The sequence below is a fragment of the Lemur catta genome, chromosome 1, assembly GCF_020740605.2.
Source record: "Lemur catta isolate mLemCat1 chromosome 1, mLemCat1.pri, whole genome shotgun sequence".
In the NCBI taxonomy this organism is placed as follows: Eukaryota; Metazoa; Chordata; class Mammalia; order Primates; family Lemuridae; genus Lemur; species Lemur catta.
In genome coordinates, this window is record NC_059128.1 from 39,195,890 (window position 1) to 39,209,294 (window position 13,405).

The window sequence follows — 13,405 nt, forward strand, 5'->3', positions numbered from 1 at the left end:
TGCAATAATAATAGAAATAAAGTGCACAATAAATGTAGTGCGCTTGAGTCATCCTGAAACCATCCTCCTGCAGTCCATAGAAAACTTGTCTTCCATGAAACCAGTCCTTGGTGCCAAAAAGGTTGGGGACTGCTACATTAAACAATACCTCTCCATTTCCCCCCTCAGCTTAGCCCTCTGCAACTACTACTCTACTTTCTGTATGATTTTAACTACTCTAAGTACCTCGTATAAGTGGAATTATACAATATTTACATTTTTGTGAGCTTATTTCACTTAGCATAATGTCTTCAAGGTTTATGCATATTGCAGCATGTGTCAGAATTTCCTTACTTTTTAAAGCTAAATAATTCCATTGTGTATGTATTCCACCTTTTGCTTATCCATTCATCTGTTGATGGACACTTGGGTTGCTTCCACATTTTAGCTATTATGAATAATACTGCTATGAACATTGATGTACAAATATCTCTTTGAGACCCTGTCTTTAATTCTTTTATGCAGAAATGGAATTGTTGGATCATATGGTAATTTTATTTTTACTTTTATTTCTATTTTTTTAGGAACTGCCATACTGTTTTCCATAGTGGCTATACCATTTTACATTCCCACCAACAGTGCACAGGGGTTCCAGTATCTCCACATTCTCACCAACACTTGTTATTTACTTTTTTTATTTTTTATAACAACCATCCTGACAGGTATGAGGTGGTATCTCATTGTAGTTTTGATTTGCATTTCTCTAATGATTAGTGATGCTGGGCATCTTTTCTTGTGCTTATTGGCCATTTATATATCTTTGGAGAAAGATCTATTGAAGTCTTTGCCCATTTTTGAATTGGGTTGTTTTTTGTTGTTGATGTTGAATTTTAGTTCTGTGTATTCTGGATATTAATCTCTTATCAGATATGTGTTTTGCAAATATTTTCTCCCATTTGGGTTGCCTTTTTACTCTGTTGATAATGTTTTGATGCACAACATTTTAAAATTTCCGTGAAGTTTAATTTGTCTAGTTTTTCTTTTGTTGCCTGTGCCTTTGGTGTCATATTGAAGAAGTCATTGTCAATGTCATGAAGCTTTTCCCTACATTTTCTTCTAAGGGTTTTATAGTTTTAGGTATAACAAGAAGGTATTTGATCTATTTTGAGTTAATTTTTGTATATGGTGTTAGGTAAGGATATAATCTCACTCTTTTGTGTGTGGATATCCAGTTTTCCCAGCACCATTTGAAAGATTGTCCTTTCTCCCTTGAATGGTCTTGGCACCCTTGCCAAAAATCATTTGACTACATATGTGAGGGTTTATTTCTGGGCTATCTTCTATTCCGTCGGTCTGTATGTCTATTTTTTGTGCCAATACCATACTGTTTTGATCACTGTAACTTTGTAGTTAAGTAAGATTTTGAAATCAAGAAGTGTGAGTCCTCCAGCGTTGTTCTTCTTTTTCACGATTTTATTTATTTATTTATTTGGTTATTTGGGGTTCCTTGAGATTCCATATGAATTTTTCTATTTCTACAAAAAGAAAAGTCATTGGGATATTGACAGGGATTGCATTGAATCTGTAGATCACTTTGGGTAGTATTGATATCTTAACAATATTGTCTTCTAGTCCATGAACATAGGATGTGTTTGCATTTGTGTCATTAATTTCTTTTAGCAACGTTTTGTAGTTTGCATTGTGTCTTTCACCTCCTTAGTTAATTCCTAAGTATTTTATTCTTTTTGATGCTATTGTAAATGGAATTGTTTTCATAATTTCCTTTTAGGATTGTTCATTGCTAGTGTCTAGAAATGCAACTGATTATTGTGTGTCATATATTGACTTTGCATCCTGCTACTTTACTGAATTCATTTATTAGTTCTAATAGGTTTTTTTGTGTGTATAATCTTTAATTTTCTACATATAAGATCACATTACCTGTGAACAATGATAATTTTACTTCTTCGTTTCTAACTTGAATGCCTTTTATTTATTTCTCTTGCCTAATTGCTCTGGCTAGGACTTTCAGTACAATGTTGAATAGAAGTGGCAAGAGCAGATATTCTTGCCTTGTTCCTGATCTTAAAGGACAAGCTTTTAGTCTTTTACCACTGAGTATGATGTTCTTTCTGGCTTTTGCATATATGGCTTTTATTATGTTGCGATAATTTCTATCTTTTCTTAGTTTGTTAAGAGTTTTTATCATTCAAGAGTGCTGAATTTTGTCAACTGTTTTTTTTTTTTGCGTCAATTGAGATTTTTTTCCCCCTTTCATTCTGTTAATATGGAGTATTATATTCATTGTTTTTCATATATGTTGAACGATCCTTGCATCCCAGGAATAAATCCTACTTGGTCATGTTGTATGATCTTTTTATGTATTTTATTTTTATTTATTTATTTTAAATTAGCAGATAAAATTATAGGTATTGTGTACAACATGATGTTTTGAAGAATGTATACATTGTGGAATAACTAAATCTAGCCAATTAACATATGCGTTACCTCACATCATTTTGTGATGGGACCACTTAAAATCTACTCTTAAAGATTTTCAATAATACAGCACATTGTCATTAACTGTAGTCACCATATTGTATAATAGATCTCTTGAAATTATTCCTCCTGACTGATGTTTTGTGTCCTTTGATCAACATCTCCTCAACCTCTGTCCCACTCCCAACCACCCATCTTCTGATAACTACCATTCTACTCTGTACATATGAGTGAGATGATGTGGTATTTGTCTTTCTGTGCCTGGGTTATTCCACTTTAACATTATGTCTTACAGGTTCACCCATGTTGTTGCAAATGACAGGATTTCATTCTTTTTTATGGCTGAATAGCATTCCATTGTGTATATATACTATATTTTCTTTATCCGTTCACACATTAGTGGACACTTAGGTTGATTCCATGTCTCGACAATTGTGAATAATGTTGCAATAAACACATCAGATCGCTTTGATATACTGATTTCATTTCCTTTGGATATATACTCAGTAGTGGGATTGCTGGATCATATGGTAGTTCTATTTTTAATTTTTTGAGGCACCTCCATATCGTTTTTCATAATGCTATGCTAATTTACATTTGTTCCAACAGTGTGCAGTGGTTTTCTTTTCTCCACATCCTCACTAACACTTATTATCTTTTGGTTTTTGGGTAATAACTATTCAAACAGGTGTGAGGTGATATCTTATTGTGGTTTTAATTTGCATTTCCCTGATGATTAGTGATGTGGAGAATTTTTTTGTTATGCCTATTGTACATTTTCATGTCTTTTGAGACATGTCTATTTAGTCCCTTTGTCCATTTTTTAATTGGATTATTTGTTTTCTTCCTATTGAGTTGTTTGAGTTCCTTATATATTTTGCATATTAACCCCTTATCAGATGTATAGTTTGCAAACATTTTCTCCCATTCTCTAGTTCATGTATAATCCTTTTAATGTGCTGCTGAATTTGGTTTGCTAGTATTTTGTTGAGGATTTCTACATCAGTGTTCATAAAGGGATACTGGTCTGTAGTTTTCTTATAGTGTTTTTGTCTTACTTTGGTATCAGGGTAATGCTGGCCTTATGGAATGAATTAGGAAGTGTTTCCTCCTCCTCAATTTTTTGGGAAAGTTTGAGAAGAATTAGTGTTAGTTCTTTAAATGTTTAGTGGAATTCAATAGTTAAGCCATCAGGTCCAGGGCTTTTCTTTGCTGAGAGATTTTTCATTATTAATTCAATCTCCTTACTAGTTATAGGTCTATTCTCTATTTCTTTGTGATTTGGTCTTGGTAGTTTTTATGTTTCTGGGAGTTTGTTTCACCTAGGTTATCCAATTTGTTGGTGTACAATTGTTCATAGTACTCTTATAATCCTTTTTATTTCTGTAAAATTGGTAGTAGTGTCCTTACTTTCATTATTGATTTTAGTAATTTGAGTCTTTTTTTCTTAGTCCGTCTAACTAAAGGTTTGTCAATTTTGTTGATCTTTTCAAAGAAACAAGTTTTGGTTCTATTTTTTTTCTTTTGTTCTTCTTTTCTCTATTTTGTTAATCTCTTCTTCAATCTTTATTTCCTTCCTTCTGTTAACTTCAGGTTTAGTTTTTTTTCCCTCCTAGTTACTTAAGTCTATTCTTCTTTTTCTAGTTACTTAAGTTGTAAAGTTATGTTGTTGATTTGAGATCTTTCTTGTGTTTTAATGTGTTTATAGTTGTAAATTTCTTCCTTACCACTGTTGTCTCTGTGTCTTATACGTGTTGGTATGTTGTGTTTTATTTTCATCCATCTCTATGTTCTAATTTCTTTTGTGATTTCTTCTTTGATCTATTGGTTAAGATTGTGTTTTTTAATTTGCACAATTTTGTGAATTTTCCAGTTTTACTTCTGTTATTGATTTCTAACTTCATCCTGTTGTCGTTGAAGAAAATACCATAAATCTATTGAGATTTAATTTGTGGCCTAATATATGATCTAGCCTGGAAAATGTCCCATGTGACCTTGAATTCTCCAACTGTTATTGAAGAACTATTTCTCCCTTCAGTTCTGTTAAGTTTTGCCCATATATTTTGATGGTCTCTCATTAGTTGTGTAAATGTTTATAATTATTATATCTCCTTACTGTATTGAACCTTTTATTGATATATAATGTCCTTTGTCTCTTATAACCGTTCTTGATTTAAAGTTTATTTTGTGTGATATTAGTGTAGCTCTCTGCTCTCTTTTGTTTGCTATTTGCATGGAACATTTTTTTCCATCCTTTCACTTTTAGTCTACTCACTTTTAGTCTTTAGATCTAAAGTGAGTCTCTTGTGGGCAGCATATAATTGGATTATGTGTTTTGATCCATTTTGCCAATCTCTGTCTTTTGATTGGAGAGTTTAATCTACTTACATTTAAAGTAATTACTGAAGAAAGAATTATTTCTGTTATTTTGTTATTTTTATATGCATTATATATAGCCTTTTTGTCTTTCATTTCCTGCATTATTGTCTTCTTTTGTATTTGGTTTATTTTTGACTGTGAAACATTTAAATTCTTTTTTCATTTACTTTTATGTATACTGTAGCTTTTTATGTGTGGTTACCACAGGGATTACATTTAAGATCTTACATTATAACACTCTAACTTGAATTTATACCACCTTAACTTTAATAACATACAAAAATTCTGCTGTTTTAACAGCTTTGTCCCCCCCCTTTTGCTTGTTGATGTCACAGAATTACATCTTTATACCTTATGTATCCCAAAACAAACTAATAATTCTTTGAAATGCATTAGTCTCCTAAATTATGTACAAAACACAAGTTAAAGTTACAAGAGTACTAGCTTTTTGACTAATAATTCTTTTTAATTAGTCTTTTAAATCATGTAGGATAAAAGTGCAGTTACAAACCATTGTTATAATGTTAATAAAACTAGCTTTTATAATTCCCATGTATTTACCTTTATTAAGAGCTTTGTTTTTTTATATGTCTTTGAGTTACTGTCTGATATCCTTTCATTTCACTCTACAGGACTCCCTTGAGCATTTCTTGCAGGTCAGGTCTAGTGGTAATGAACTCTTTCCCTTTTTGTTTATCTAGGAATATCTTAATTTCCCCTAACTTTTGAGGGACAGTTTTGCTGAATATAGGATTCTTGGTTGACAGTTGGTACCCCTTTCACCCCCTTTTAGCACTTGAATTTATTGGCCCTCTGACTTCTGGCCTCCAAAGTTTCTAATGAGAAACCTGCTAATAATCTTAAAGAGAATCCCTTATATGTGACCAGTAAACTCTTTCATGCTGCTTTTACTATTCTCTTTGTCTTTGGAAAGTTTGCTTATACTGTGTCTTGGTGTGGGTATCTTTGAGTTCATTTCACTTGGATTTTGTTGAGTTTCTTGGGTGTTTATAGTTATATCTTTTTTCAGATTTGTGAAGTTTTCAGCTATTATTTTTCAAATGTTCTTTCAGCTCCTTTTTTGCTCTCTTTTCCTGAGACTTCCACAGTGTGTATGTTGGTCTGCTTCTCTGTTCACTTTTCTTTCTCTTTCTTAGACTAGTAGTAATTTCCATTGTCCTAGCTTCAAGTTTGCTGATTCTTTCTTTTGCTTGCTCAAATCTGCCTTTGAATCCTCCTAGTGAATTTCTCGTTTCAGTTATTATACATTTTAGCTCTAGAATTTCTTTTTGGTTTCTTTTTAAATTTTCTATCTCTTTACTGGTAGTTCCATTTTGTTTGTACATTGTTTTCTTTGTTTATACTTCTTATTTTGTTTCTTTGAGCATCTTTAAGATAGTTGTCTTAAAGTCTTTGACGAATAGATCTGCCACCAGGGCTTCTTTTTTAGGGGAAGTTATTTATTTTCTATGATTAGGCCATGTTTTCCTGGTATTAATTTTCCTGTATCTTTATATGCCTTGTGATTTTTTGTTGAAAATTAGACATTTGGATCTATTAATAATAATGTAGTAACTCTGAAAATAAGATTCTTCCTCTTTCCCAGGGTTTGCTTGTTTTTGTTATTTTGTGTGTGTGTGTTTTATTATTATAGGCTGTCTCCATGCCAAGGATCATTAAACTTAAGATCTTAGCTCTTCTCTGATCCTGCACCTATCCCTGGGCATGTGTATCATTTTTTACTTTTCCCTGTATATGCAGTTGCTTTTAAATGTTCTAGTCTTTACTATCTGACTTCCAAAAGAGCAAAAAGAAAAAAATGAAGGGGGGTGTTAAAAAAAATGGGTGCTGGCCCTTTAAGTCTTCTGGCAGTCACTTGATGCTGAGGGAGAGAGTCTTGCAAAAATGGAGGGAGACACAAAAACAAAGGCCACCAGCCTCTTTATACTTCTCTGAGCAGAAGCAGCAATTAGTGATCAGAGCACAAATCCCCAATATTTGGAGGACAGTGTCCTTTTTGCCCACCCTGGCTTTCACAAACTGTGTGCACATTATTCCAGGATTATCTGTACAGCTGTCTGCCACAGGGCTGGGGTGGGGCCTAGGTAGCTACTGCTGTGCTAAGAGCTGAAATTTACTGAAATTAACCACATTTTATTGTGTAAGCCTTCAATAGACTACAGAGTTCCAAAATAGTTACATCAGACAATGTCAGCCAGTGCAATTATTATCTAGGTGGGGAGACAAATTTCTGTTATTATCTACTCCACCATCTTCCCAGAATTTTGTTTTTAAAGTTTTATGGATACCTGTGCTCATTTTTTAATTGTCCGTGGTTGTATTTGTCCAGTGGCAAAGTAGAATGGTTATAATGGAGACTATCTGGTCTGCAATCCTGAATTATTTGCTGTCTGGTCTTTTGAGAAAAAAACTGCAGATCCCTGCTTTGAATTCTTAAGGGTGGTATTAATTTTTGCCATCCCACATCATTAACTACTTTGAGTAGACAGGGGCAATTTTAGAGACTGATACTTGGGCTTCCTCACCCTATAGCAGTTCAAGGACCCAGTGTTGGACTTGTTTCAGCCACCAAGAATGTCTGTTCCTGTACCGTGTTTGTAAACTGGGGAAACGGCCACTAGGTGGGCTCATGAACCCATTGGAGTATGCTGTGGTACACCTTGGCCAGGAAATTACTTGGCCACCATATATTCTCACTCAGAGTCCATGGTGCTTTGGGACAGTCAAGTATCAATGTTAATTAGGACCCTGTATCCAATAGACTTCAAAATGTTTTGAGTGTACCTTCTCCTATTGTACTAAAGTAAATGGTTATAGCTCCTTTTGAGAGAAGGAATAGGAGAATTATTACTATGTATATTTGCCAGCTTATTGCAGGGTCCTTCCTCTTGAGAACCTGGCCTTTTCTGCTATCAGTAACAGGTGATAGATATATCATAGTACTGTAAGACTTTGGTCCAAACTCTGTATTCTCACTACCTCTCTTGACTTTATCCTCTACTGTTCTCCCCTTTACCCACTCTACTTTAGGTATACTGGCCACTTGTGGTTGCTTGCTTACTAAGACTGTTCCCTGTGCTTGAAACTCTCCTTCTCCAGATGGCTTATTACTTGGCTGCATACAGGTCTTTGTTTAAAATTTTTCTTTTCTTTTTCTTTGAGACAGCGTGTCACTCTGTCACCTGGGCTAGAATGCCATGGCATCAGCCTGGCTCACAGCAACCTCAAACTCCTGGGCTCAAGTGATCCTCCTGCCTCAGCCTCCCAAGTAGCTGGGACCACAGACACACACCACCACGCCTGCCTAATTTTTTCTGTTTGTAGTAGAGATAAGGTCTTGCTCTTGCTCAGGCTGGTCTTGAACTCCTGATCAAGCAGTTCTCCTGCCTCCGCCTCCCAGAGTGCTAGGATTATAGGTGTGAGCCACCATGCCTGGCCTAAAATTTATTTTCTTAGAAAGTCCTTGCCTGATCATTTCTATCAAAAATAATCCCACTCTTGTCATTTTTCTGCTCATTTGTCCCTCTCCTCCACTACATCCAGAGGAGCACAGATTTTTCCCTTCTTGTTTACTATTTCCTGGGTATTTAGAATAGTTTCTAGTATGTGGTTGGCTCTCAACTAATATTTGTTGAATGAGGGAATACTTGATAAGAGAATTAAAAATATGAAGAAATGCTTCATTATTTTTCACTATGTCAGTAATATTTACCTGTTGATTTGTAAGTTTTTGGATGTATATCATTTAATAAAACTACATTGAAATTGATGAATAGTGTAACGTTGCATTAAGAACTGTAACTATTTGATAGCAAATGAAATTAGTAACACTTAAGAACTAAGATTACTAAGTATTTAGACAAATGTGTATACGAAAACCAAAATGATAGAGAGAAGGAACATGATTACTATATGAAGTTATGATTGCTATATGAAGTTATTTAATGGAAGTACTGTGGACTTTTGGAAGGGCTGACTACTTCCTAAAGTAATTTAGTCTCTTTAAAAAAAAAAGTTCTTGATTTTACCAGTAGTTAAGACTTGGGCCTTTGGAATCAGATAAATCTATGAGATCTTGGATTAAATAACTTGTTTTTATCATATAACTTCACAGGTGTAAAACGAATCAATATTAATAGAACCTACCCCATAGACTTACTATGATACTTACCATAGTACATACTGAATGTGATAAAGTATGTAAAGCACTGGGCACATGCCTGCCACCTAGTAAGCATTTAAACAAATTTAGCTAACGTCACCATCTCATCATTCTTTAGGGGTATTTCATGTGATGGTCAGGTTTTCTAAAATTTTTCAGTAGCTTAGTTTCTAAAGTTCTAAGTAGCCCTAAAAATAAATTCCTTTGTTTGTGTTCAGTCAGTATTTCTCGATTTATATATATAAATTAAGAATTATTAGACATGCATCAACTCTTCCGTGTTAACAAAAGTGAGATTTTCAAATGATGCTATGTTGCTAAATGAGTTCATTGTATGTATTTCAGGGTGACCACATTTTTGCCTTGCAAGGATATCTAATTCATACTTAGGACTTAATTCTCAAACACATCAGTACTTTAAATCTGTAAAAATTTAAGAAAGAATTTTAGGGATATAACAATTCATTCGGAATCACCAGCAAATACTACCAATTTAAGTTATATGCTAAGTAGGAGGTAGTATATGGTATTCATTTTCATGAAAGAGGGTAGTATGGAAAGTATGTAAATTAGTGTGTAAATCAGTCAAAAAATATGTTATCTGCTGATGGTGAACATTTGAATGTTTATTTTCTTGATTGGGCCTTCTACTGCAATATTCTTTTTTTTAAAAAAAAAATAATGCTTTTTGAAGAAAATTTTGAAAATTTTATATTCTGCTTTTTTCATCAGATATTACATTAGCATTTTTTCTGATTTCTAAATTTTTACATTATTTTAGTAGGAACATAGCTTTTCATCCTATAAGTTTACCATAATTTGTCTGTCAATTGTGTTTTTGTTGAATATTTATGTAAACAAATTTTCAGTATTGCACATAATGCTCAGTGAACTTTCTGCAAAAATCTGTGTGTTCTTATATGCTTTTCCTTTAGAATATTAAAAGCAGATCAACAATGTGCACATATGGAAGTAAAATTTAAGGGAAATCAAGTAGGTAGGAAGGGGGAGGGAGGAGTTGGGTAAATTTACACCTAACAATGCACACTGACTGACTGGAGAGCACGCTTACAATTTGACTCAAACTGCACAAAAGCAAATTATATAACCAAAATGTATGTACCCCCATAAAATTCTGAAATTAAAAAAAAAGAATTTTAAAAGTAGAATTACTGTTAAGGGATATGAGCATTTTTAACAGTGTTGATGTTACCGATTGTCCTCCAAAAAGATTATACCTGTTGACATTTCTAACAATAATAAGAATACAAATTTCAACTTACCCTTTGTTGCATTGCTCATTATAATTAAAAAAAACTTTGTTGGTTTTTGAGGTTAAAAAATAGTGATAATTTGATCTTATTTGATTACTAGTAAGGCTGAACATTTTTTACATGGTTTTTGGTAATTTGTATTTTTTCTAAAAATTGCCTGTTTTGTCCTTTTCTCATTTTTCTGTTGTGTTGTTACAGCTGGTCATTAATACCAGTCTAGTATTTTAATATCTTGATCTTGTTAAGCATTTTGTTTTGTGTATTGAAGTTTTTAATGGAAAAAAATCTTATACATTTTAATAATATAAGGATGTTTAAATAATTAGTAATTTAATTCCATTTTAAGGTCTCACATAGTAGCACTTGTTTTATTTTTGTAAATAATATTAAGTACTCTTATATGAAACTTCGTTAAAACCAGGAGCCTTTTGTGGCAGATGAGTATATTGAACGTCTTGTATGGAGAACCCCGGGAGGAGGCTCTAGAGGAGGACCTGAAGCTTTTGATCCTAAAAGGTGAAGTAAAATGTGTTTTGTTTTGTTTTTTTTCCCTAGACTCAGTCTAGTACAAATTTGTGTTAGAAGAGAGGTGACTATTGGGAATCCTGTTAATATTCCTGTAAAGGGATTTTAGTTAACAGTTGGTCAATAAAAGACCCAAATAATCCAACAGAGAATTAGAAGTTTGAGATTATAGATTATGTTTTTACTTTTGTATTTCTTTTCTTTGAAAGAAACACTTTAACTGGTATGAGGGAAGGGATTTTATTGAGTATAAAAATTTAATATTTCCTCCAGTTAGTAGTAATAAATTAAAGGATTGGTTATACTTCTAAAACAAAAACATGTTGAATATGTTGTTTTAAGTACAGTTGTAAATTGGGGGAACGGAAAGTCACCAAACTCTGGAATGCACTGTTATTTCTGTATAGTATGTTTACTTTCTTGACTGTTTTAAATAGACTATAAAATTTGTTTTGATTCTGGGTGAGATTTTCATTCACCTTAGAGACAATCCGCTGAAAAGTGAATAAAGACTGGCTGTATTTTCAAATGTCATCATGTTTGTTTTAAAGCTATGTGGCCTGAACAAAGCTATGAAGAAGTCATGAAGTTACAGAAAGATTTGATCTTTTGATTGAAGAAATTCCTAATAAGATGCTGTAGAGAAATTAACACGATCATTACAAGCTGAAGGAACTCTTAAGACTTTCTTTATGATTATAAGTGGTCAGTTCCTAATGATTAATAATAGATTGATATATATTTTAATTTTCCACTATTAGATTATTAGAAGAATTTGTAAATCATATTCAAGAACTTCAGATAATGGATGAAAGGATTCAAAGGAAAGTGGAGAAACTAGAGCAACAATGTCAGAAAGAAGCCAAGGAATTTGCCAAGAAGGTACAAGAGCTCCAGAAAAGCAATCAGGTAAACATTTACCTAAGCAATGATTAATTTCTATAGGCTATAATGTCTTCATTTCCTCCAGTTTTAAGTTCTTCAAAAAATCTAGTCAAATGATAGTAACTATGCAGGTTTCTACCACCCCAGTCCCATGGGATAAAACGTTAATGAATTGTTATCAGGTACTTTTGGCATTGGCTTTCTGCAGAGTACTGGTTTGGGATCACAGGACTGCTTTCTCAGTTTGGGTTGGTATCCAGTTCAGTGTGGTCCTTGCTTCCCCTATAACAATGCAGACTTTCAAGAATGACACTTCAGTAGACCTGGACTTTTAGGGACTCTTTATTAGTTTGGATATTTAGGTAGTCATTTGCATTCTCTTTAATCGTAAAATGAAGTAATGTGAGACCAGCTATTGCCTGGGTCAGGTTTTTCCCATAGAGAAAACCTCGTCAGGGAAGTTCCACAGTCATGATGAATGTGCCCCAGTGAGAATTCTAGTGTAACTATGAGAAAAGCAGACACAGAACTCTTCTTCCTCTGTCTGTTTTGGTGTAAAAGCAAACCACTAGATTGGTCCTGGGGCTAAGTTGGCTAAGCTTCTTAGTCACTCTTAGGCCCTCAACTTAATCTGGAACATCTGAATCCTTCTACAGGCTGGACCTGATCTGGAATTTGATTGCCTTCTCTAAGTGTAGTTTGAGGAGTATTGTTTAGCTTTCCTGCCTCCCAGGGACCATTAGTTCTTTAGTGTTAGGGATTAGCAAACTAATTTCTGCTAAAATTTCAGTTTTAATTCCTTCACTTAAGCATATATGGCTGTGAGAAAATTTTTAATTATGGAAGTCAATAATTTAAATATGATAGGGAATGTGTTTTTAAGTAGTTAAGGTGACAGTTTTCACATACTTCTAATGCAGTTTTCCCTTGGTAATACAGTATTAATAGTTAAACTAATAAACTCTGAGCCAGTTTGCCTGAGTTTGAATTGCAGCTCTACCACTTTTAAACTGTGTAATCTCAAGCAATTTAACTTCTCTGGGCCTGAGTTATTTCATCTGTAAAATGGGTGGTTGAGAGGATCATTTAAGTAAATACATTTAATAAGCTTAGAATAGTGTATAGCACAGAGAAAGTCCTCAATAAATGTTTACGTTTGCTTTTCTCTCCCCCTTAATTTAAGGTTAAAACAAAAGTACCATACTAGATTATCAGCAGTTCTGCTATTGGCAATTATAAGGCATTCATAGCACACCATTTTCATCTACCACAGGATAAGCGTGTACCCTGGGAGACGGGAAAGAATATTCTAGGAAGTAATAAACTTTTGCCGTAGGATAATTGCGGCAATCTTTTCTGTTTTAAAACTGGGAAAGCACAATTTTACTTTATATTCGAGAATATTAGCATAATTTGTGAAATATTTAAAATAAATGTTAAGTACTCAATTTTTAATCAGTATCTTTTACTATTGATATACTTCTGTTTCTTTTCAGTTTAATAGCAAAGGAGTTTTTTAGTTGTCTGGCCTTTTGATACACTTAGTTCATTGTTTTCAGAATCATTATTTAGGACAAAATGGTGCAGGTTCTTTGTTAAATGGCAGGTGTAGTAGAGAGTAGTGATAAGAATAGTAGTTTAGTTTTGATGTATATTAACTTATAGACTGAGTTCTCTAATT

At 33.4% G+C, this 13,405-nt stretch overlaps 1 protein-coding gene across 1 annotated transcript in view; it reads left to right on the plus strand.

Annotated features, from left to right (window-relative positions):
* Nucleotides 1–13,405, plus strand: part of EXOC5 (exocyst complex component 5) — a 57,091-nt gene that overhangs the window by 13,968 nt on the left and 29,718 nt on the right. Inside the window, exons 2-3 of the mRNA XM_045566602.1 lie at nt 10,736–10,830; nt 11,601–11,748. Of these exons, the coding sequence (XP_045422558.1) occupies nt 10,736–10,830; nt 11,601–11,748 (243 nt within the window). The remainder of the gene's footprint in view (nt 1–10,735; nt 10,831–11,600; nt 11,749–13,405) is intronic.